This window comes from Microplitis demolitor, chromosome 5 (genome assembly GCF_026212275.2).
Source record: "Microplitis demolitor isolate Queensland-Clemson2020A chromosome 5, iyMicDemo2.1a, whole genome shotgun sequence".
NCBI classification, from domain to species: Eukaryota; Metazoa; Arthropoda; class Insecta; order Hymenoptera; family Braconidae; genus Microplitis; species Microplitis demolitor.
In genome coordinates, this window is record NC_068549.1 from 2,928,067 (window position 1) to 2,955,219 (window position 27,153).

The following is a 27,153-nucleotide window of genomic DNA, read 5'->3' on the forward strand; positions in this document are numbered from 1 at the left end:
TCTATAATTTCAACCCTCAATTTTCTTATAACTTATGTAATTGATAGGTAGCGAAGAATTTATTGTAAAAAGTGAGGTAAAATGATAGCATAAGATAATTGTTGAATTTATCCTGTTTCTGGAATGATTTTGTTCAATTGTTAGTTTGTATATTATTTTTTTTACTTTTTTTGAATTGCCTGAATAAAAATAAAGTATCGCGTGCAGAAATGAAAAATACATCAATAGAATCACGTCGAAGCGCCCTAAGCATGGCGATTGCCGGACTTAGGTCGAGTCTCTGAGACACACCAGCCTGTGTGTTGCTATTGTTTGAAAAATAAATTAGATTCATTTTATTGTTATTGTTATTTAAAAATGTATAAAAGTATTAATCTTTGAGAACTTATAGGTTGTGCGGGATTTGGAGCCTGGATTCATCGAGCCCGATTTTCCTAAAACTTCTACATAAAATTTCAAACATTTTTGGCATCATTGCGCTAATTATTTTTGTGGGAACGTTAGCTATAGATCTGATACTTAATTCTAACGATCTTTTGATTGCCACCGATGATGGATGTTATCTCGCTGGAATATCTGTTATAGTATTCCAAGTATACAATTTTCGCCGTCATCACAAGAGAATAAAAAACCTCATATACGCAACTTATAGACCTATTTATGTACTTCAAAAGTATACAGGTAACTTTCATATTCATACAAAAATTATATTCATAATTAATAATTTATACAAAAATATAAAATAACAATTCTTCGTCAGATGTTGGACTAAATAGAATTTTAGATACTACTGCTTACTACCAAGATCTAGAATTTTGGTTTTTTGTATTACTCGGTAGTAGTCTGACGATAGCATTAATGTTTTTTGTGCCAACAAAAGATGGTAGTCTACCAATACGAGCAGCTTATCCATTTGATACAACAAAGTCACCGATGCATGAAATAGCATTCGTTCTTCAATTTTACGCAGTAGCTTACGGTATCATGGCGATTGTTTTTATTGACACAGTGGGTTTAGGACTCATTAAATGGATTAATATCCAGTGCGTTATTCTCGCGTCAAATTACCAAAATTGTCGAATCAATGAAAGTAAATTAATCTCTTCAGAATCTTCCGATAATTTATCAATGATCGCATCTATTGCTGAAGACATTAACAATACTAATGACGATTATGATGAAAAAGAACCAAATATAACAACATTTTGCCCATTCGATGATCAAGATACCGAAGGAATCAGCAATTGTTTTGTCGCGCGATTTAAAAGATGCACAAAAAATCATCAACAGCTTTTGGATACCGTTGACCAACTAAACGATTGTTTCAGTAGCAGTATGTTGATGCAATTGTTTGCAAGTTTTTCAATGATTTGCTTGACTGGTTTTCAGGCTGTTCTGGTAAGACTACGGCACGTTAAATATTTAACAGATATAAATTACAATAATTAATACTTTCACGATTCGTCAATTTTGCAAGGGCGCAACAACAAAAACCAGTTTAATAAAATTCGTCCTCTACTTGGGAGCAGCATGTACGCAATTATTTAACTGGTCTTGGGTTGGAAATGAATTACTCTATCAGGTAATAACTTTAGTTTTCAAAAAATAATAATTCATTTATTATGAATAATAAATGACTAGAATGTATGTTTATTTGAATTGTTAATAAATATAGAGAAAAAAAATTTGAAATATTTATATTGTTGAATTTATCGACCGGAATTTTAGCCGTATTCGTGAAAAAATATTTAATTTGGCGACTTCTTCAGAAAGTAACATTACTAACAAGTCAATGGACATCTGGCTGGGAAAATGAACTTGATTCCAATATTAAGCCATTGTTAATAATGTCCATGATTAAAACAATGAGACCTATGGCGCTACAAGCCGGTGGATTTTTCACCATGTCTATGGCAACATTTCTTTCCGTGAGTTTTTTATTTCAGTTTTTTTTTCCTTTCATTTATCAATCCGAAGATTTTTTATAAATTAATTAAATTTTTTTTTTTTTTTATTACAATTTGAACAGATTATCAAGAGTTCCTATTCATTTTTTGCTTTGCTAATAACATTAATCGATTAAACAAAAACTGATGATAGAACTCAAATAGTGAATTGATTAACTTTGATAATAATTATTGTTTTTAAATTTGATAAGAAATAAATTTGTTGAAACTTAATATAAATTTTTTTATACTATCCAAAAATTGAAAAAAAAAAAAAAAAAAATTCTTTAAAATAAGTGCGACTTCATATTTTGCCTGGTCCTTTCTTATATATATATATTTTTTTATACGAATACTACTAAGCTGTTAATTAAAAATATGTCCAATGGCTGAGCATACTCAAGCTTTGCTACTAGAATCGATATTCTCAGCGTCAGTAGATCGAGCTTTATCACCAGCAATGTTGAATAACTCAAAACAAAAATCATGAGCTCATTTATCATAAATGCAAAATGTATATCATTCATAAAAATATTATTTATAATGCATAAAAAAAAAAAAAATTTTTAAATGCCAAGTTGGTCAAAAGCAATATCTATTAAATTCAAAAATATGAATAGAATAACATGTATGTATTTTATCGAAACTAATTGTCTCTTCGAAAATAGTATACATCTACTATTTTTATTGAATAACTTGCTAAAGGTGTTAGTAACTGTTCAAGTATTTCATTTTGAATATAGCAGTTTCGTTTCAGTGGACAATCAGCCTCATCAGTATCGCTATATACACTTGCTATAAACTGTTTATTACTAGTACGAGATATCACTAAAGAGTATCTAGTTATTCAACGTACAGCAGTTATTTAAGACTTTGTTAATTACGCTTCCAAATTTATCTTGTTATATTAATTATTGATAGTTAAGGGTTAAATTCCAGAGATTTAAATAAAGATTTAGTGATAGTAGTCCTTTTCCTGGACCCAACCTTCATCTTCGATCAGGGAACTCCAGAAGCCGTCTACAGGAGATCCAGGTGACACGTCTCGAAGGTCAACTTCTAAAGGAAGCAGTTAAGTATCAAAAGGTGGATGAAGTCACCAATTTCTTTGACATATAAAATCCGAATTCTGCATCGAATATACAGAGAGGTCCCTGCGGGGTTTATTGTTTGAGTTCTCACAATAAAAATAAAACCTAAAACTAACCCTCTAGGAAAATCACCCTGTGCACCCGGTGCTTCCCACTTGAAGCCCACGCGACCATTACTAATAATTAATTATTTATTAATTTATTTATTAAATCCGGACATAACAGAGCTAATTTTTGGTATAAAGTTAACAGATCATTAGATGTTTGAAGATCAATTGGTGCGATCATGAAATAGATTTTTCGGCAGAAGATAGATAATTAAATATTTATTTATGATACGTGTAAACTTAGAAGTTTAAATATCTCAACTTACAGGTTAGTATATTTTTTATCCTCCATCGGCAAAAACTTTTGTTACTGTCATATTTGTCGGTGATATTAATCGGCGTTTAAATTTTAATAATAAATTCAACAAATAATTATAATTTTAATTTATTTTAAATAATATAAATTATCAAAAATAATTTTATAATATTTCAAACATCCAACTTGGTTTTTAAAATGGTTGTAAAATTTTTAAAACTAGTTTTTTTTTTTTAGTATTCAATAATTATTTATAAAAAAAAAAATAATGACTTGTAGTTTTACTAAAAAACTGTTGCTCAGTGTAAAAACTATAAGTATAAAGTATTAAGTGATATACTTTCTTATCCTTCGTAGTTTTATCATCTTATAGTGGATGAATAATAAAATTTAACATGAATCTGGGAACTAACACCTGTTTATAGACGACACGCAATAGTAATTTCACTCATCAAATATTCACGATAATTTTTTTTTTTTTTATTTTAACAGCAATTTATCGTATTGTTACTACGAAAAAAATACTAAGCAACACTTTGCTACCAAGCAAAGTAGATTACATAATAATTTGAGTAAATTGCCCTCAATTATATCTATAGAAACTCTACTATTCTATTCCCTTCCTGTTTTATTTCTGTTTGTAAAAAAAAAAAAAAAAAAAAAAAAAGCCGCATCAGTAATGGAAAATAATTTGATAAAAACACATCGCACACATTGGCATACAGTTTTTAAAATTATTAGGTGGACAGTTCAGGTAATTTTAATATAAAAAATAAAGTAACCTTAAAATAATTTTTTCTGCTACAGATTAATTGGCGTTTGGACTTATGATAAATCTGTGCCAATTTATCTGAATTTTTGGAATTCATTTATAAAGATATTTAGCACTATTATTGTGACAATATATTTTAGTACAATACTCGCAGATCTGATTGTTAATTATAAGAATTTGAACATTTTATCTGATGATGGCTGCTTTTTATGCGGAGTTTATGTTATATTATTTAAAGCATATAAATATAATCGGTTTCAAAGCAGGATACATAATCTTTATGATGAAATTCATAAACCGATTGACATACTTCGACAATCTTGTGGTAAGTTGATACTTTTATTTTCAACTATAATGCCTAAAAGTTGGATTTATTCTTTTTCTGCCCGCTAAAAATTTTTAGGTTTTATTTATTTATTTTGTTTTTTTTTTTTTAATAATAATTTATTTGACTTTGCGAATTAACGTAAACAAAAGTATTTGAAAATAGTAATTTTTAATTAAATTTGAGGGTTTGCAGAGTAAGAAAAAATTTAAAAATTGACTTTAGCCATTTTTAGTTTTCATTTAAAAAGCGTGAACGTGTTGGTTAATTGTACAATTTTTAAATTGAAAAAATAAAATAAAATAGACTGAGTAACCAAAAAAAATTTTTCAAAGGCTACAATAGAGTGGAGCCTACTTATACAGCTCCATACAAAAATAACGAATATTTTATGACTATTAATTTTTTATCCCTTAAAAAATTTACTTTTTCACTATTTTTGAGACAAAAAAAAAAATTATAAATCGTCTCTTTCATTAGGAAACTTCCTAACTCGACATTTTTTACATTTTCTGTTACACGGAGAAAAAAGAACAGTAACCATTGCTGCGCAGAGCAGCAAAAAGCATATTTTACTATACTTATATTTATTTAATTGACTGGATTACTGTTCTGCGCAGTAATGGTTACTGCTCTATTTTCTCCGTGTAATTATCGCATTGTTTGAGCTTGGGTTCTTCAAAAAGAAATTTTTTTTTGCACATTATGATTACTGTTTTATTTTTTTTTTGTTGCCTGTAAAATTAAAATAATCCAGTTAGATGGTTTGCTACTGAGAGCTTTGAAATTACCAATCAGTTAATAATTTAATAATTTACTTAAGATTTAGGAACATTGATAACTATAAAAAAAACAATATTTTTGGAAAATCTTGATTTCTATATGTTTTCATCATTTGCCACGACATTGGGACTGTCGACGACATTTTTAGTTCCCCGTAAAAAAGGTGAATTGCCAGTACGCGCATTGTTTCCATTTGATACTAGAATATCACCAATGCACGAAATAGCATTTTTCATCCAAATATATTCAATTGCCTTTGGGTTGACAAATGTCGTAACACTGGAATTCATAAGTTTGGGATTTATACGCTGGACTACCGTACAATTGATTGTATTGACTTCAAATTATAAAAACTGTCGTACGGACATTATTAGGCGTGCTACTTACTATCCTTCATCAGAGACGATAAAATTAGTGAAAAACTTCGGCATTACCAAATTAATTAATAAAAAAATGGAAATACGAAAATTTATGCCGTTTATGAAATATGAAGCTGATGATATTGTCGATGATTGTTATTTATGGCGATTCAAAACATGCATTAAACATCATCAGCGGCTTACTTTGATTGTCAAGGAATTGAATAGCTTATTCAGTTCCAGTATGTTTACGCAGCTTGCAACAAGTGCTACAATGATTTGTTTGGCTGGTTTTCAAGCAGTATTAGTAAGTTTTTATTTGTTAGCTACTTCGTATACATAAATTTCGTTAATTATTACCAAAAAAAAGAGATGAATATTTTTTTAATTTTTCCTAAAGGGCTCGAATGATAAATCTAGTTTTATGAAATTTACTGTCTACCTTGGAGCGACTTTTACACAATTATTGTATTGGTGTTGGTTTAGTAATCAACTTCTCACTCAGGTAATTTTATTTTTATTCATAATAAATTAAATAAGTAAAGAGAAGTTTTTTGTTTCGCGGTCGAAATTTTACAGTATATGTATATAGTGTCGTTAAAAGACTGCACATAAATGAAGGGGTACATAAAGGTCACAAGTCTGAGACGAAAATTCCTCTGGCGTTTTTCAATCCGACGTACAAATAATTATTAAGTAGAAGAAATAAGCTATCAGAAATGCGAAAAAGAAGTAGGGGAAGAAATAGCTGCTGCCCTCTGCAAGAGTTCTTGTTCACCAGCTTTCACTAAAATGTGCTTCTGATTAGCTACTTTCTTTAATTAAAAACTTACTACCTGCGCATCGGATTAAAAAATGCTAGAGGACTTTTCGTCTCTTAACACCCTTTATCTACTTCTTCATTTATGTGGGGTCATTTTCGGACACTACATATACATACATAATTTTTTTGTACATAATTTTGTTTAATTTTGAAGAATAATTCATTTAAAATTGAATAACGAATAAATTGCAATAAATTTTTGTATTAAAAACAAATATTTCCATACGCAATAGTTTAATATATTTTCCAGAAATTACAAAGGCGATATGTATATATTGTTTAGGCAATTTCATTAACATCTGGGGTTTGGATGTCAGGTTGGGAACACCAGTTACCACTGAATGTTAAAAATTTATTAACCATTTCAATATTACGGACATTGAAACCATTACAATTGAAAGCTGGAAACTTCTTTACTCTATCTTTGGAGCTTTTTGTGTCGGTAAAATAAACATATACATATATTATGTTTTTTAAAATATGTTTGAAGAATGTCTAAGCTTTAAGCAAAATTATGAGTATTCTTTAATCATTTATTACAAAAAATAGTGAATACATTTAGCAAAAATGGATATAAAGAAGTTGTTTGTAACTCATGTAAAATTTCTCACTCTCTATATGTTATATTCATTTATACTAGATGTGTTGACTTAAATTAACAATAATAAGATAAACTATATCTTCATTTATTATTAAAAAAAAAAATAATAAATATTTTGCAATATAGATTTTGAAGAGCTCATACTCTTTTTTTGCTCTATTGTCATCTGCGAGTCAACAAAACTGACGATGATTCAACAGGAATATATTTTTGTTCTATTTTTAAACACGAGGAAATAATGAATAAATATAAATTTATATTTTATAATCTAATTTATCAATAAAGCAAAAAAAAAACAATAAATTATATTTTAATTGTAGCATAAATTAAATAATAAAATTATTTTTCAATCATCATTTTTTAATTTTTGCACCTAAGCGCGGATGCGCTTATGGTGCCTTACGATCGAAATTATTTTTCGCCTTATTCACTCATGCTAAATCATCTCTATTGGGTAAAAGTACCATTTGTGGCCACTGCTACATTTTTGGACATTTAATACTTTATTTCAATTAATCAAAAATTCTAAAATAAAAATTTTACATTATAAAAGTCTTATAAAAGTGTCTTTTATCAAATTTAAAAAATTAATTGTCATTCCGTATTTTACATTTTATTTTGTAAAATTTTTGAAATGTCCAAAATTTGCTAAAAATGCTACCTGTACCCTACGCTTTTCATTATACGAAAATCGGTTAAATTACATACTAGTAAAGATAATTTATTAAGGCATAATTTCAACCCGGTGTTAAGTCGAAGTATGCCATTTGAATAATTTTAAAAAAAATTATTTATTTTGCGATTATGTTAATAACTCTCTCAAAAGTAATGGAGATAAAAAAAATATTTATTTTATTTGAATATCGAATTGAATTTAAATATATACTTTCTATTTACACTTACCGATATTCATTTAATACATAATTTTAATAAAAGATGTCAAGACGCTTTTATCATTTAATATAAAATTTATAAATCGATAAATTTTACTTAAAAAAATTTATAAACTGCTTTCAAAACATTTTCAGCTTAATAAATTAAGAAATGATATTTTCAGTTTGTAATTAACCTGCAATTATATTTACGACAATCAAATTAAAATGATAACCTTAAGAACCATTTACTTTATTGTCATACTTACGAAATATTTTTTAGTAACTTGAATTATTATAAATTTTAAAATGAAACATTTGGAAAAAAATAAAATTGTTTAATTAAAAATAATAAAATACTGGTATAATAATTTTTCAGTTGTTTTCTTTTATAAGTCTGAAGTACAACTGTACGGTGAACTTTTCACTTTAATTAATTCAGAATTGATTTTTTTTCACCCTAACAAAAGAGCTGATTAAAAATAATTCTATTATAAAAAAAATAAAGCCCCCTAATGGACGCCAATATCTAATTTATTATGCAAAAAATGAGGTAATACAAATATGAATACGCTAATTTTTTATTAATGCGTTTAAAAAATAACGTGGCTTAGCGGATGTCAATATTTAATTTATTATGCAAAAAATGGGGTAAAAAAAAAGGCTAATTTTTTATTAATGCAAGTAATCTAGCTAAAAGCGCGTTTAAAACATCCTGTTCAGACAACTTTTTGCCTAGGAGCTGGCTGGTAATAAAAAAATCCGCTGCAGTTGAATATTTCCTTAAATTATAATACCAAAAGTCTTTGTTACAATAATGGAGAGTATAACGCCAATACCATCGCATCGGACGACTCTAGATGTTTCAATAAAACTAATACAGTAATCTAGTGAACGATAATAAAATAATATACATAGATTAAAGCAGATATATGGATATCGAATATTTTGATTTTTTTTATTACAGATTGGTTGGGATTTTCGATTATGATTCACCAAAGTTATATCTTCGCATAATTAATTTTTTCACCAAAATAGCTAACTGGATTATTGTGATATTAACCCTTGGAACAATGGCCGCAGATATAGTTGTAAATATTAAAGATCTAGAAGCTGTTACAAACGATGTGGGTTATTTACTTCCGATGCTTGGGATACTTATTAAAACTTTTGCCGTGACTAGAGGTCAGAAAAATATTCGTAGACTAATTGAAGACATACACAAACCTATAAAAAAATTATGTTATTGTTCAGGTGAGCATAATAAAATTACATATAATTCAAATTGCACATAAATTAATTTCGTCTGACAAGTATAAAAAATATCGTAAAATTTATTACAAAAAATAAAAAATGCCGCACAGTGATTTTATCACACGGGTATCGAGAGATAAAACGATCTATAAAAACTTTAAATTAAAGATATTATTTACAAAATTAATAAATAAAAAGGCCTTTTTTTTTTTATTTTACGGCTTTAATTACCTAGCTTGACTACATGCATTACAGATGCTATAAAATCTTACAAATAATTGTAAGATCTTGTGATATCTAAAAAGTATAAAATATTTTAAGGTCTAAAAGTACTAAAAATTTGAAAAAATATTTTTTTTTTTTTTTTGGAGTTAATTGGCAAAAAATTTTTTAAAAGAAATAAAAATGATATCCTACGACAGAAATATCACATATAATAATATTACATGACGAAAATAATCAGTTCTAAAAAAAGATTTATACGTCAACCCATTCGCTGCAGCCTCATTTTAGTATTTTTCAGGCATCTTTTGTGTGTATATTTGTGTTATTAAAGAATATGCCGACACGTATAAAATTATGGAATTGTGAGTGACACTCAAATCATTTGTTCCACTGACAAAAAAAATTTTTTTTATCGTAGCCATTTGAAGTATTGCTAATGGTAGATAGTTGCCATAACAAAATATATAGTTAACTTGGCAATACTAGATTACTGCATTAACTATATTAAATTTTAAATGAAAGTATTGTCAATTTAACCATATTTTTTGGTTATGTTCCCCATACTTGGTATTGCTGTTTTAATGATTCCTATAGATTGCTATCATAGCAATCTAAATTATTAATATTCGCTATGAGTGTGACTGCAGCGCCAGACAAAATATGAACTACGGGAGGCTGTCAGAGTATGTTTTTATACGTATGTCAATAGCAAGAAACATAAAAATAAATAAATATTATAAATAATAGTAAAAAAAAAAGTTGTAAAAAATATGTGACAGTTTTATAGTAATTGCAGTTTTGTTTTTTAGCTAAACGGACCATCAATAAGTAAGTATAATGATAAAAAATAAAAAAGATTGTAGTAAGCATTTAGGTTAAGTTGTTTGAAATTCATATCAAAGTCAAAATATGATACTAAGAAAAAAATCAAAATGAAAAATAAATAATTAAATAATAACAAAATAAATACTTTCACGTGTGCTTGCTTACAATTTCAGTAATCATAGCCTCCCGTAACTCCGAAAGTAACCACTGCAAACGCTTCAGTCAATTTGATTTCCCCTACCATGGCTTCACTCAGAGCGAATAGCAATCCGGATTGTAAATATACCAATACGTATTGTTAATATAACAATACATATTGCCGTAGCAACCATATATATAGATAGTTGATTTAACAAAACATTGTATGGGTAAACAGCAATCTAACATTTACGCAAATAAAGTATTGCTGTATTAAGAATCTACTTTTTCCAAACTTTTTATGGTTACTATATTGTTATTCCAGCAATTTTTTTTTCAGTGCACAAATATAAATTATCGTACTTTATTACAGCATATATTATATTTTTGCATGAGATGATATTGTTATGGGGCTTTCTTCTTGTGGAATACTCCTGCATGCTCCCTAAAACTGAATTACTAAATATTCACTATTTGTTTGTGAATTTCGCTAATCCACTTTTAGAAAGTAAGATAGTTTTGTCATGTTATGGTTATACCTGGTTCTTGTGTACCACTTAATATAGCAAATATTGATGATTGTAGTTGGTGTTAAATTTTCACGAAGCAGTTAGTTGTTGTAATCATGATGAGATAAGGTTGCGCACGCAGCGGATGATAATTCGAATTTGAATAAAAAAATATACAATTATATTGAAAATGTATAATTAATTCATCAATAGCAATTATTATAACCCACTACGTGTCAATTTATACACGGAAAAAAATGAAATTTAAAAATTAGTGTTTGAAATTATAACTCGGAACCTGGGTGTCAATATGGGAAAGTTTAAAATTCAAAATAATAAATTTTATAATAAGTGTCGTGAATTTTTTAAGTATCCGTTACGATTTATAAAGTTCAAACAGTAATTTTTCTTGTATATAAATGAAAAAATGACTATTTAGAATGATAGTATTTGCTGATCAAATAATCATTATATTACTTGTCGTTCTCAATTTATATAGTTCATTTTTTTCCGTGTAAGTAAAAAAAAAATTCATGCAGATTTTTAGCGAAAATAATGTGATGCATTAATCCAGATGTAGGTGTATTAACAAAAATAAGGACTACCTTATTTTATCAAAACTTCGACTATGCTGCCATTGCTATGATTTTAGCAGGTACTGTTATTGCATTAACAGCAATGTCAGCCGATTCAGAAACAAAATTATCATTGCGTGGAATTTTCCCGTGCGACGAAACAGTATCACCAGTATACGAAATTGTATTTTTCATGCAATTTTGGACAGTATACATGAGTTGCTTATGGATACTTATAATTGAGACTTCAGTTATTGAGTTAATACGGTGGATTAATGTACAATTAGTAGTATTACAAGCTAACTACGAACAATGCCATAGTTTTACAGAGAGCCGTGCAACTTTTCAAATGGACAATAAAACGCATGATACAATAATTAACTATAGATACTTTGGCGTAACAGATGAACAAATGGTGATACGTTCATATATTCCTTTCGATGAGACCGAAATTAATGTGAAAGATGATTCATTTATTTTAAGATATAAAACGTGTTTGAAACACCATCGAAGAATTATTAATAATGTCAATGAATACAATGATTTTTTGAGCGTTTTACAATTTTTCACGGTTTTTAACACTTGTTCATTTGTTTGTTTATGCTTGTTTCAAATTGTTTTAGTAAGTATACTCAAATCTATAAATTTTATCAGAACTATTCAAGAACGAGGTTGGGAGGTTTAAAATTTTTTGTTAAAAATCATTAATTCAAAGTTCTGCATTGTCTTAAATTTACAAGTTTACGGTTGTGAACTTTTTTGAAATATATTCGAAATAAATTTTTTTCTACACAAGCAAATAAAAAATATTAAATTAATAGTAGAAGTTTCCATCATAAGTATATAACGATCGTTACAAGTTTTTTTACAATCATGATGTGTGTATGTTAATTATTTAATATTTAATTGCATTTATAATGTGATATATAATACTGTTATTTCCATTTTTATTCTTGCCTGCATGGTTATTAAATTTTTAGAGACCCATGTTTAGTTGTTAAAAATCATTAATTTTTGCTTCATTTTTCCCATAGGCAAATTTATCAATAGATTCTTAAATACATCCATACATGTTTATATAATTTGTTATAAAATTTTTCATTGACTTTTTTCATAAGATAGCTTAATACCTTCAAGACATTGAGTAATAGTCAACATATGATTCTATAAAATACTATTCTTATTTAACAATTGTTTTTTTTTTTTTTTTTTTTTTTTTTTTAATAGAACAAAAGAAATAAAGCCGCTGTTATAAAAAGCTCTGTATTATTAGCAGCCGAATTATCTCATTTATTTTACTGGTGTATGTTTGGTAATTCATTAATGGACGAGGTATTTTTATTCAACTATTTATTATTATTATTATTATTATTATTATTATTATTATTATTATTATTATTATTATTATTATTATTATTATTATTATTATTATTATTATTATTATTATTATTATTATTATTATTATTATTATTATTATTATTATTATTATTATTATTATTATTATTATTATTATTATTATTATTATTATTATTATTATTATTATTATTATTATTATTATTATTATTATTATTATTATTATTATTATTATTATTATTATTATTATTATTATTATTATTATTATTATTATTATTATTATTATTATTATTATTATTATTATTATTATTATTATTATTATTATTATTATTATTATTATTATTATTATTATTATTATTATTATTATTATTATTATTATTATTATTATTATTATTATTATTATTATTATTATTATTATTATTATTATTATTATTATTATTATTATTATTATTATTATTATTATTATTATTATTATTATTATTATTATTATTATTATTATTATTATTATTATTATTATTATTATTATTATTATTATTATTATTATTATTATTATTATTATTATTATTATTATTATTATTATTATTATTATTATTATTATTATTATTATTATTATTATTATTATTATTATTATTATTATTATTATTATTATTATTATTATTATTATTATTATTATTATTATTATTATTATTATTATTATTATTATTATTATTATTATTATTATTATTATTATTATTATTATTATTATTATTATTATTATTATTATTATTATTATTATTATTATTATTATTATTATTATTATTATTATTATTATTATTATTATTATTATTATTATTATTATTATTATTATTATTATTATTATTATTATTATTATTATTATTATTATTATTATTATTATTATTATTATTATTATTATTATTATTATTATTATTATTATTATTATTATTATTATTATTATTATTATTATTATTATTATTATTATTATTATTATTATTATTATTATTATTATTATTATTATTATTATTATTATTATTATTATTATTATTATTATTATTATTATTATTATTATTATTATTATTATTATTATTATTATTATTATTATTATTATTATTATTATTATTATTATTATTATTATTATTATTATTATTATTATTATTATTATTATTATTATTATTATTATTATTATTATTATTATTATTATTATTATTATTATTATTATTATTATTATTATTATTATTATTATTATTATTATTATTATTATTATTATTATTATTATTATTATTATTATTATTATTATTATTATTATTATTATTATTATTATTATTATTATTATTATTATTATTATTATTATTATTATTATTATTATTATTATTATTATTATTATTATTATTATTATTATTATTATTATTATTATTATTATTATTATTATTATTATTATTATTATTATTATTATTATTATTATTATTATTATTATTATTATTATTATTATTATTATTATTATTATTATTATTATTATTATTATTATTATTATTATTATTATTATTATAATAAATGGATTACAGGCTGAAGCCGTCCATCAATCCCAGTATAACTCAGGTTGGGAAAAGGAAGTAAATTCAGAAGTACGTCATCTTTTAATAAATTCTTTGACAGAAAGTAAAGAGCCCTTAAAAGTAACGGCTGGTAAATTCTTTGTGTTATCATTGGCAACTTATTTAGCAGTAAGTACTATTCTATTACTTTAAAACATAAATTTTATCTTCCTTTATGGAAATTAAAATCAACAATAGGAAGCTACACGGAAAGAAAATTATAGAAAGTAATCCTATGTATTATAGGAATGGTTCCCATAATATCATAGTGATCGTTCCTACACCATTATGGGAAACATTTCTATAATATTATAGGAATGGTTCCCATACTTCGCTTCAAATTAAGAGCTATTATTTAGACGCATTTCATAAGATTTCGAGCAACTAATTTTTAAATTGTTGAAGTTAAAATAAAATTTACAATATTTTTGACCTATCCTATTCTTAATAGTTATAAATTTAGTATATTAATAAATTTATTTTTATATCCAGGTGATACAGAATTCTTATTCGTACTTTGCAATTCTTAATACTGTTCACAGTAATGATGAATAGAGATTCAATTCAACAACCTTATCGCATATTGACTAAAAATATGGAATAATTAGTATTTTTTGTAGTAGAGAAATTAATTTACAAAGAAGCTAGTGTAAAATAAATAAAAGTACAATTGGACCTCGTTCTGCATTCGTGTGTTAACCTTCACATGTATAGATAAATATCAGTTAATACACTTATGCAGAGCAGGGCCTAGTTCGAAACTCTGTCTTGTTTGATAATACAAGCTTCACTTAATATATAATTAAATTTATCATATATGTGCACAGTTGATATTACAAAACTAGGAACACGATAATATCTCGGGTTAAATACTTATTGAAATACATCATGTTACTAATATCAAAGGGCGTCGAAATTCAACATAAATAGTCGGTATTAAAAAATAATACAAATACTTGTAGACCGCTTCTGACACACAAGTTATGTTGATTTTAACACAATATTTTTCATTCTGATTCTTGAGATTTAATTCACTGTCAGCACTATTTTTTTTTTTTTTTCACTTTTACGTTATTTTAATAATCAACCAAACTAACAGTTACGTTTTAAAAATTTTAAAAATGATATGAGTTCTAAATAAAAAAGTAATTTGTCAAATTAATAAAGGCTCATTTTTTTCTATTACTCAGTGGCAGTACGAAAGAAAATAGCAACTTCGAAAAATATACAGAAGTAAGAATTTATATGCAAGTAAGTTAGTAATTAAATTTATTGCACTCCCATTAAAATTAATTATTAATACTTTTTAATGAAGTAATAAAACCTTGCACTAATATTATTTTCAGTAGTTTTTTTCACTTAATTTAATAATAATTCCTGATAACGCGTTATCTGGAATATGTGCCGTCTTAAATAGATGAAAAAAAAATTAAAGTTTAAAATTAAAATTATTATAAATTCAAAATTTAAAAATTTTAAGTATTTTTTGTTATTAGAACACATAGAATTGTAGTTTACTTTGAAGTAATCGGGCAGAGCTTTAGATTGCTCCCAATAATCAAATGCGTAAATAAAATGTTTGTTAGAGTACTTATGAAAATCTTTAGTAATCTCATTTTCATTTTTATTAATTACACAATAAGTAACTTTAAATTTTAAATATTTTTTTTTTCTTAAGAATTTTATATAAATTTTTTTCTGATATCGTTTTTCACAATAAAAAAATTTTAGCACGCGGTCCACAACAGTAGCCAATAAAAAAAATGTTTTATGCTGCCTTCGTTCCCCATATTTCACGAATTAGAGAAAAATTACATGATCAAGTCTTACACGGAAAAAAAATATTAGTAAATATTACTGAGATTCTCGTCAACAGCACGCCTAGATCGAATCTCAGTAAATATTACTGAGTAGAACGTAAGAAATTAATAACAGATGCATTTTTTTGACAGGTGTCTTGTAGTTTTTTGAGGTTTAAGTAGTAATTTTAAATAGTCAAACAGTATATTTAAACGATTAACTGTCAATTATAGCAGTTTAAACATTAAAATCATAATTTTACTGATTGAAACGACATTAGTTATTGAACATAACATAAATAATTAATTACAAATTGAACTACAATTATTGTCAATAATTTTTTTCCGTGTACTTTTATCCAATTATATAATAATTAATGAGTTTAATTTTTGAATAAATTGTCAAAGCTGTTCCATCATCAAGAAATACTTAGACATCGATAACAAAGTAACAATAAAAAATCTCAAAGTTAATACTATGCATAAAAAAAGTATTAGTCACATTGCACGCAATAGGACTATCTGTTATCGATCATTGTAATAACTATGTATAAGATAATAATTTAAACTGTTACTTTTTCATCGACGCCTTATAGTCTACGATAGATAAAACAGCCTTCTGAGAAATATTAAATATAAAAAGGACTTACACAGTATTTAAGGAAATTACATTATTTTCCCAAATCATTTCTGAAAATTACTACCATCTATACTTTTCATACTTTGTTTTATTATTTTACTAACTTTTATCGAAAGCTAAAAATAAAATATTGTAAATATACCGGGTAGTCATGACGAGTACCCCAATTGAAACACATCGTAGATTTTTGGACAAAAGTATTAAAATTTTACGGTAAAATATTTATTGGCTAATATAAAATATACTTTTAGTAATAATACATATGATACTTAAATTATTATTATTATTATTAATATCACTTATTTTTAGATATTGTGGTGTCTTGACATTTGACTCTACAGCATCCATGTATCAAAAATTTTTCAATAACACGATAAGAATATTTAATTATATTATTGCAGTTTTTTATTTTATTACTCTCATTACTGATATTATTATGAATTATAAGGATTTGATGACTATTGCTGATGACGGATGTTTTATTGCTGGGTGGATAGTGACATATTTTAAAATACATAAATTTTATACACAACGTCATAGAATTTGTAAACTTATTGATGATGTGCATAATCCAGTTGATGTGCTTCGACAATCTTGTGGTAATTAACAGAGATAAATTATTTCCGGAGAAAAAAAAATTTTAGATTCACGGATATTAAATCTTGCATACCACGTAGGTCTAACATTTTAATTATTTAGATCTATGTTGGTGTGGCCCAAAGCTAAATAAAAAGCTAAAACATCAAATAATAAAAACTTTTAATTTTAATTGTCAAAAAGTTTTCGAAATATTATAAAAAAAAATTTTGAATAAATTTATATTTGACAATATCTACATAGATATAAATAGATTTGAATAAAACTATCGATATTAATGTAGTTATTAAATTCAAAATAATTAGGTCTACATTAGATGCCTCCAAAAAGTTCATTTTTTAATTTTTTTCCTTGTTTTTTTTTTTTTTCTCATGTTTTTGTTAATAATTGAAAATTTTTTACAAAAAGTATTAAAGTGGGCAGTTATTCTACTTTTAAATTTTCAAAGGTTCAACTTAAAATTTCGATTTGTCTCTCATTTTAAAATTTCTTATATAGAAAATTTTGACATCATTTTTAGAACTTAGAAAAAATAAAATAACGACAAAATACTTTGCTTTTAATTTATAATTACACCTAATACTTTTAGAGATGTTATGAATAGTTTTTTAGCATAATTGAAATTTTTAGTGAATTATTTTTTGATCATTCTTATTTAATTCTACTTTCTTGTTTTTTTCAATTTCTTATTAAGGGCATTCTCAGACAGTATCCTCCCTCCCCCCCTCCCATTTGTTACAAAGTTTCAATGGCTTTCAACTGTCATAACCGTATTAAAATTTTATTAGTTAATTAAAAAAAATGAACACCTTAATTGAAAAAAGGAGAACGTAGTCGTAATTTCACCGAGGTATAGAATTTTAAAAAAATTACTTGCAACTGATATCAATCAGAAGTTAAACGAAATCTGTTGAATAAATTTTAGCCTATAAAATTTGAAAAATCAAATTATAAAATTGACATAAAGATTTTACTAAAATTTATTTTACAAATTTGGTTCAGTTTCCAATTGATATCAACTGCAAGTCATTTTTTTCAAATCTATATCTTAGCGAAACTACGACTGTTCTCCCTGTTTCAATTACAATTGTAATTTTTTTTTAATTAATTAATATAATTTTAATACGGTTATGACAGTCGAAAGCTATTGAAATTTTTTAAAAAGTCGGGGATACTGTCCGAGCATGGTCTTAATCATTAAAACTACATATATATTCAGATTTAGGTGTATTGACAACAATGAAGACGTACATGTTTTTCGATGCATTAGATTTTTTTTTATTTTCAAATTGTGCTGTGACTCTCGGTATTGCCTTAGTTATACTAGTACCACGTGAAAAAGGTAAATTACCAGTGCGTGCAGTATTTCCATTTGATATAAAAAAATCACCAAATTACGAACTAGCATTATTTATACAGTTATATACACTAATATTCGGTCTTATAAGTGTTGCTATGGAGGAATTTATAAGTTTAGGATTTTTACGATGGACAACACTCCAATTAAAAGTATTGTCAGCAAATTATAAAAATTGTAATAGCTATTCAATAGAATGTGCTGATTTTAATTTAACACAAGATACATATGACTGCATTAAAAAATTCAAAATATCAAATTTACTAGACGATCAAATGGAAATAAATAAATTTGTGGAATTTGATCGTAGTAAGGATAAGAAAAAAATTGAAAAAGTTGTTGATTGCTTCAAGTGGAGGTTCAAAACTTGTGTAAAACATCATCAAAGAATTACACATATTATTGATGACCTCAATGACGTTTTTGATTCATGTCTTATTGTTCAATTTGCTGTCAGTTTATTTCTCATTTGTCTCAACGGATTTTTAATTGTTATGGTATGCCAATAGTTATATGGTGGTTATTGATTACTGTAAATAATTACTTATTTACTTCTGTGTTCATTTTCAGTGTGCTGATGATAGAAAAAAATTAATTAGTGCATTTACATATTTATCTGTTGGATTCCTGCAATTACTTTATTGGTGTGGATTTGGCAATGAACTGTCATTTCAAGTAAATAAATAGTATATTGTGTGACATGGAATGAAACAAGACGATTTCAGACTAAGGTGAAGTTGACTGACATCATCCGCAGTCTGAAATTTTGTTTCATCGTGAGTTACACACAATATTTTTCGTGATTACCGTCATTGGAACGTTAAATTTTAGTGTAGCAGCCAGTAAGTCACAGGTTTATTTCAAGCCGATGATAAGGAGAACTCTTAGAGAATAAGAAATTTTTGATTAACAGTCACTTATTAAATAGTAAATAAGACAAAGATATTATTTTCACTCATGTTTTGGTGAGAGTAATAAGGCGGCAAATGAACATTAAATATAACAAACACCGGGCAGAAAAAACTGTGTTTCTTCCCAAGGGAAGAAACGCATGTTTTTGCCCGCTGTATGCAGGTATTTGTAAATTATGAATTCGCTAGTAGTTGTTCGCAGCATTTGCTTGAAATTAGCTTGTTTCGACTGAATGTAGAGACACTGAAACTTTAAGTTTCGATACTTGTATAATGAAATATTTATTTATAGGCAAATTCTTTAACGACGTCACAAATGATGTCTGGCTGGGAAAATTGGTTTGAAATTGGTTTAAAAAATCTCGTTACAACTGCAATGATAAAAACGATGCAGCCATTAGAAATGAGAGCCGGTGGTATTTTTGTATTATCTTTAGATACATTTATTAATGTAAGTAAAAAAATTTTAACCCTTAAATAACACCGGATGCCATTTAGACCCAAGACCATGTTCAAATTATTTTTTTAATAAAATTAATATATGATCGAGGTTGAGGCTTCTTTGTTGAAACACAAAATGTTTTACAGAATTTTTTCAAAGAGAAATTTGTAAAACTCTAAGGAATTCTTTTATATTAGGGTCAAAATTTCACTATATGGCACTGACGATATATCAAAAAAGTATTTTATTTAAGGGCTACTAAATTTTTATAAATATTTTGTTTTCAGATCTTGAAAAACTCGTATTCTATTTTTGTTTTGATGACCACAGTAACAAGTGACAATAAAAAATAATTTTTTATATCTTCATAAATAAACGATATGATTTAAATATCATAATTATTTGTTGTGATAAAAAAATTACTAGTATTAATTATTTAGCTTAAATGCAAATGAAATATTTTATTATTGTTAAATTTTTGAGTGTCTCTACAGTTTTATAAAAAAATAAAATTAAATATTTGTGATTTTAATAAATTTAACAAAGATTGAATAACCAACTTATCTTATTTTTATAATTTTTACAAATTAATTAATTAATAAATTAACTTGAGCAAACCATTAATATTACTGATATAAAAATAAATGATGAATTCACCTTCACAAAAAAAATTTTTTTACGCAGCGTTGAATGAATTCCATTAATCATTTTTAATAGTGATATTCAAATTATTAATCAGTCAACCGATAAACTCGATAGAAAAAAACAATCAACTAATGAATTTTCATTCGTATTAACTTGTATAATTACATCATGATATTATATCACCGACTTATATCAAACGGTATTTCTGATACTTGATTATAAATATATAAATACGAAGAGAACAATAAACTCCTCTGTATATTGGAATAAAAAGAATCAATATTTCTTTATTTAATTCAACCGAGGAGCTACAATTATTTCATTTATTATGAAATATGGAGGGTGGTGTATACATAAATAAAGACATTTAATATTCAGATTTTTTTGTTTACGAATAAAAAATATAAATTCATTTATTATTCATCTAAGTATTCTTCGTAGCATGTAGAAGAGGGTAAATATGCAATAACGCATAAATAAATAATTATTTCCAAGTAGTCTGAAGAAGAGATCTGTCATAATTTAAAATAACTCTTTACATCGAACATCAACGCAAAACGTAACTTCAATAATGAAAGAAAGAAGACCGTTTGGATCTCATCGAAAACATTTAGATTTTTCCCTTGCTTTTTTAAAGTAATTTATAAAAATTAATTAATATTACAAATAATTTGTCTTTATCGAATTACAGAATAATCGGAATCCTTGATTATACTCCGAGCACATTATTTTTGCGTATTAAAGGCAATGCGGTCAAGGTATTCAATTGGGCAGTTGCATTATGCGTTACAACATCGCTAGCTGTAGATGTCTCTCAATATTATAGTGATTTAGAAGCGATTACAAATGACGTGGGATATTTATTTCCAATGCTTGGAATACTTTTGAAAACTCTTGCAGTAAATCTTGGTCAAAAGAATATTGTTGGACTGATAGAAGCAATTCATGCACCGATTCTAAAACTACGTTATAGTTCAGGTCAGTACAATATGTATGAATGGGATATATTTTATGTTAACTCAGACGGTAGTGTACCTTTGGATGTTTTATTTGTCTAAAAATTTATCATCTTTTTTTACCCACATCTTATATTATTTGTTAATAGTATATTGTGTACCTTTACCAGATTTTTGGTCACGCGAAAAAAATCGTAAAAATGCGGTGAAAAAATTGTTAATTAACGATGAAATTATTTTACCGACAAAAGATCGTTCAGTCACGGTCGAACTATATTTTACGGTGGATAACGAGTGTGTTTGTGCAAATTTATCACGATACATAAAAATGACAGACAATAGACGAGATTTTATAGTATTTTTTCGTAGGTATATCATGTTTCATTTGTGAAAAACTCATCTGATCACAGTGAGTTGAGCGCAATTTCCTCTTTAGTTCACTGTGATTTATACGGTATCAATTTCATCTTTACTATATATACACATGTGATCTTGAGAATAGTGGAAATACTCAAAAAAACAAAAAAACAAATCTGTAAAACAGTTGATTCTGTGGGAAAAGTTAACATAATTTTCTTTCCATGTTGGGAATATATTTTTGAACTCTTCGAGATCAAAAGTACTCTCCAATGCATCGGTTTTTTCGAACTCAAAAAGAGTTACGTCTTGCTTTACGCTATGAAAATATTTTGTTACCATTTCTTTCTTCTATGATATTTTTTGAACAAACCCGATTGTGATAGTTCTTATGAAAATCGACGTATTTTATCAAAGTTTATAGATCCGGCTAGATTTTTAAATCAATTAATTTATTAATTATTTTAGTCTATTTGATTGAATGATCTGAGATTCACAGAAAAGTTGACGGCTGAGAAGCGGGAAGTTAAAAAATGATATTTATTACTTATTAAATATGACATTTCAGAACTCGGTGTACTAACGGAAATCAGAACAACAATATTTTATCAAAGTTTGGATTTCATTATATTCGCCGCTATCCTAGGAGCAACTACTCTTACAATCGTAGTAATGGCAGTAATTTCTGATACAAAATTACCATTACGTGGAGTTTTTCCGCTCAACGAAACTGTATTGCCAGGATATGCAGTAGTATTTTACATCCAATCTTGGACGGTAATGATGTGTTCTTTATGGATTCTTCTAATTGAAACATCCGTTATTGAGCTAATACGATGGAAAAATGTGCAATTAATTATATTACAACGTAATTATGAAAACTGTTGTAATTGGATGGAGCCTCGTGCTAATTTTGAAATGTCTGATGAGACGTATGAAAAAATTAAAAATTATTCATATTTTAAACTTAAAGATGAAGATTTTAAAATAAATTTGTTTGTGCCGTTTAAAGAGGATGAAGTTAACGTGAAAAACGATTCATTTATTTTGAGATATAAAACGTGTTTGAAACATCATCGGAGAATTATTAATAATGTTTATGAATACAATGATTTTTTCAGTGTTTTACAATTTTTCACAGTATTTATAACTTGCTTATTCGTTTGCTTGTGCTTATTCCAAATTGTTGTGGTGAGTATATATCTATATATACGCATATATAGACGATTAAGACGACTAAATCAAGTTTAATTTTTGACCCGGGTCGCTTTAATAACAATAATTTTTCTTTCTTTATGTGTTCGTTATGAAATCATTTTACATAACTGTTTACAAATCTAGAAGGAATTATTCACAGCTACAGTTAACACATAAGAAATTTTAGTTAACTATTTAATCCGTCTAAATCGTCAGACGATAAACCAAAATTTTTATGATTATTTTTATTCAATACTTCTGTGTTTTTTAATAGAATAAAGCAAAGAAAGCGGCTGTTTTAAACACTGGAATTTTAATGTGTTCGGAAATGTGTCATTTAGGTTACTGGTGTATTTTTGGTAACTTGTTAATGAATGAGGTATTTATTGTTACTTATTAATGTTATCATTTTCGTTGTTCGTTACTGTTAAATTTTATTTTATAACAATTTCACAAATATATTAAAGAACCGAGAATAATTCTGACGCTTGAAAAAACACACCCTCTTTTAATCCTTAATACGTAAAAATTATTTATTTTTCATTGATATTTGAAATAAAAATAAAACAAATTTCGAATCACTATTGAAATAAATTTTTTTTTTATTTTTGGATAAGAATGATTTTTATTTGATCTTTACTAAATAATAGTCGAGTTTTTATGCTTTTGTTCAGTTACTAGTGCATTCACTGCTCATATAGTTTTTGAAAATTCTATCAAAAATTAATGATATTATTTTTTCCTGAATCCTGGCTTATTATTATTTTACTTATTCCGATTCGTCCAGATTCTCTTATTGTACGTAATGTTACGAATGATCACTAACAATTAATGTATTACAGGCTGATATCATACATCAATCCCAGTATAACTCAGGTTGGGAGAAAGAACTTAACTCAGAAGTACGTCATCTTGTAATAAATTCTCTAATAGAAAGTAAGGAGCCATTGAAAATTACGGCTGGGAAATTTTTTGTGTTATCTTTGGCGACTTATTTAACGGTGAAATAATTTTACTACTAATGTTATTCATCAACAAAAGTATATGTCATTTCACGCTTTAATTCAGTTTCATATTAGATGTATTTCAACAACTTATTGTAATGAGTGGACGAAGTATAACTTTTAGATAATTTGAATTTCAAATCAAATAGTGACATCCGATTCGAATACGATTCATACATCCCTGATTTTATTTTTTATGAGGCTGACTGTAGCCTTTTAGCGGTGTATTCTTCGAGTGTGTTACATAAAAAACATTGCAAAAACGAACACAGAGCTGTTAGAACCCGCATGAAAATATTATATATGGTAAACATCTATTAAAAAATATATGTTACAGATATAAACATATATGTGACAATACATGAAATCTTATACAGAATTATATATAGATTTTGGCTGATTTTATTATATTTCTATATATGTTTGCTCTGATATGATTTCATATATTTCCGTATAACTTCAATATATTATTTATATATGGAAACAAATTAGAATACACATATAATTCATCATTATATGGTACGATATATGTACCATGTATTTAACTTTATAAATTTTTGTATATTTTTCGATGTATACAAAACGATATATATTCCGAAATATGAATGTATATTTTACCTTAAAACTCAGTAAGCGTTGAAACTCGTCAGCCTTTAAAATAATATTTGAGCACGTGTATGTAGGGTATTCAACAATGCTTTCAAAACAGTGTTATAATCAGCTCATTATTTCGGCTAGTAAAAAACCTTAAAATTTGCACTACTGATTGGCATGTTTTGCTTGTTTACAGGTAATACAAAAGTCTTATTCATACTTTGCGATACTTAATACTGTTCACGGTGATGATGAATAGGAATATGATTACTGAAAGTAGTATTAAATTATTAGCTGAAAAAAACAGTTATGTGTAAAATTGTGTCAGATAGATGAATTGTACCAATAATATGTAAAAGCCCAAAATAAGCAAGCATGGGGAAATATATATGTAAATAATATACGCGCATAAAAGCAAATATTCCAGAGTTTCAGATAATTTTAGGCACAGAAGACCATAAAACACGGCTAATAAAATTGTAAAATTTATCAAATGTATATGATTATAAGTTATAAAATAAATGTACTATACTGTAGATGAAATATAAAATATAGATGGATATGTATGTAAACACGTATATCTCAAGTTCCTTATAAAATTTCTATCATATATTATTATCCGTTTTCGGATAAACAAATTGTAGAAAGTATGAAATAATTCAAATAGAGACCAGGGCACAAAGGCTCTTTTAGGTCGCTGATTATTTTTTTCGACTTTTGAGCACCGGAAACAAGTTGTTTTGATATATCTTGGACAAATTCATTATAATATTTCCATAATTTAAGAAAGAAAAAATTTTTCGAGGCACACAACAGACCCCCTGCAAAAAAAAAAAGCAATGCAAAAAAAATTTTTTTTTCTAAATAACTGCATTCTTTAATTTTACATATATTGAATAAATCAATAATTATATCGGTATCAATTTTTGGGACAAAATAAATTTATACACCGGGCAAGTAGCGTGTTTTTCAAAAATATAATTTTTTTTTTTTAATTAAATTTTTTTTTTCTAAAGACGTTGCATTCTTGAATTCAACGCATATTAAACAAAGCTCTAGTTATGTATCAATATTTAAAAAAAAAATTTATTCCTGGCGGGAAGGCCCCTATCCTTACCCCAAAATAATAATGTTCACAAATAACTTTTATTTTCCGTGTAAAATTAAATATTTTCCTAGCAGTACTTGATGGAAAATTACTTGCAATAATTAATTTTATTATCAATAACAATTTTCGAATATAATATTAAATTTGTTTGACAAAAAAAAAAAATTTTTGGCGTTTAATGGGAGTTAAAAAATATATATTTGTATAAAAAGCACACCAGAGAGTTTGCGCGTATGTCTATACCAGAAACACTAACAATCGAGTGAATAAGCGGGCTTATAAGAAAATAAGCTCACCCCCTTCTTGTACCTTTTGTGCCACAAAGGCGGTATATAAAACAAAGTGTTTTGTAAAAATTATTATCTACAAATGCTACAGACATACAATTTGAAGCAATCATCATTATAAATATTATAGTACCTTTTGCAAGAAACTAAAAACCGTTTAGGTAGCACTTAGAACAAGAGCAGCATTTCCCTAGAACATTATTTTTCAAATTGATATTTTATAGAGCTTACGTATTTTTTTTATCGTGCCACTTCTTATCTGACAGTGAGTTAAAATAAAACTAGGGAAGAGTAAATATTGATTACAGTATTAGTCATGAAAAATGCGACCTTTGAAATACATAAACTAGTATTGAATAAAACCAAGACTATTTTCAGGTAAATAATCAGACATTGATGAATTTGTATTGTCTTTAATATATTTTATATTAATTAATATAAATTTATGATTACGACGTACTATAGAATTTTGTCTTGTGGTACGGAGATGCCGATGCATAAAAAATTATACAATCAATTTATCAGAATGTACAATTACAGCATTTATTTTTTCTATTATGCGACAGTTATAGCTGATTTTATGATAAATAATAACAAGGACTTAGCAATGACTACTGAAGATCGATGCGTGATAGCTGCTTGGATTACTATAATTTCTAAGCTACACAATTTTTATTTGAGACGTCATAAAAATATTAAGACGATCAATGATGTTCAAAGTTCATTAGGAACATTTCAAGAATCATATGGTAAACATTTTGATTTTATATTATAATATATCCCGGGTCTAAAAATAACTTCATTTTGACAGCTATAATTTTTTTGACTTGCATTTGACTTAGTTAACTTAATTATG

At 25.6% G+C, this 27,153-nt stretch overlaps 1 protein-coding gene across 1 annotated transcript; it reads left to right on the forward strand.

The window, feature by feature from the left end:
- The first annotated feature begins 209 nt into the window (after positions 1–209).
- LOC103577205 (uncharacterized) lies at positions 210–14,958 on the forward strand. Its single transcript, XM_053739299.1, has 11 exons — positions 210–271; positions 392–681; positions 761–1,398; positions 1,478–1,582; positions 1,770–1,928; positions 4,142–4,154; positions 5,321–5,638; positions 5,774–5,946; positions 6,040–6,144; positions 6,746–6,904; positions 14,896–14,958. Exons 1-11 carry the CDS (start codon positions 210–212, stop codon positions 14,956–14,958), a joined length of 2,085 nt encoding a protein of 694 aa, XP_053595274.1.
- The last annotated feature ends 12,195 nt before the right edge of the window (positions 14,959–27,153 follow it).

Bases quoted from the DNA above. Each gene is read 5' to 3' on its own strand.
- LOC103577205 (XM_053739299.1), top strand. From the start codon at position 210: ATGAAAAATACATCAATAGAATCACGTCGAAGCGCCCTAAGCATGGCG. The intron at 272-391 runs GTCGAGTCTCTG...GAGAACTTATAG, and splicing joins ATGGCGATTGCCGGACTTAG to GTTGTGCGGGATTTGGAGCC. The intron at 5,947-6,039 runs GTAAGTTTTTAT...TTTTTCCTAAAG, and splicing joins CTGGTTTTCAAGCAGTATTA to GGCTCGAATGATAAATCTAG.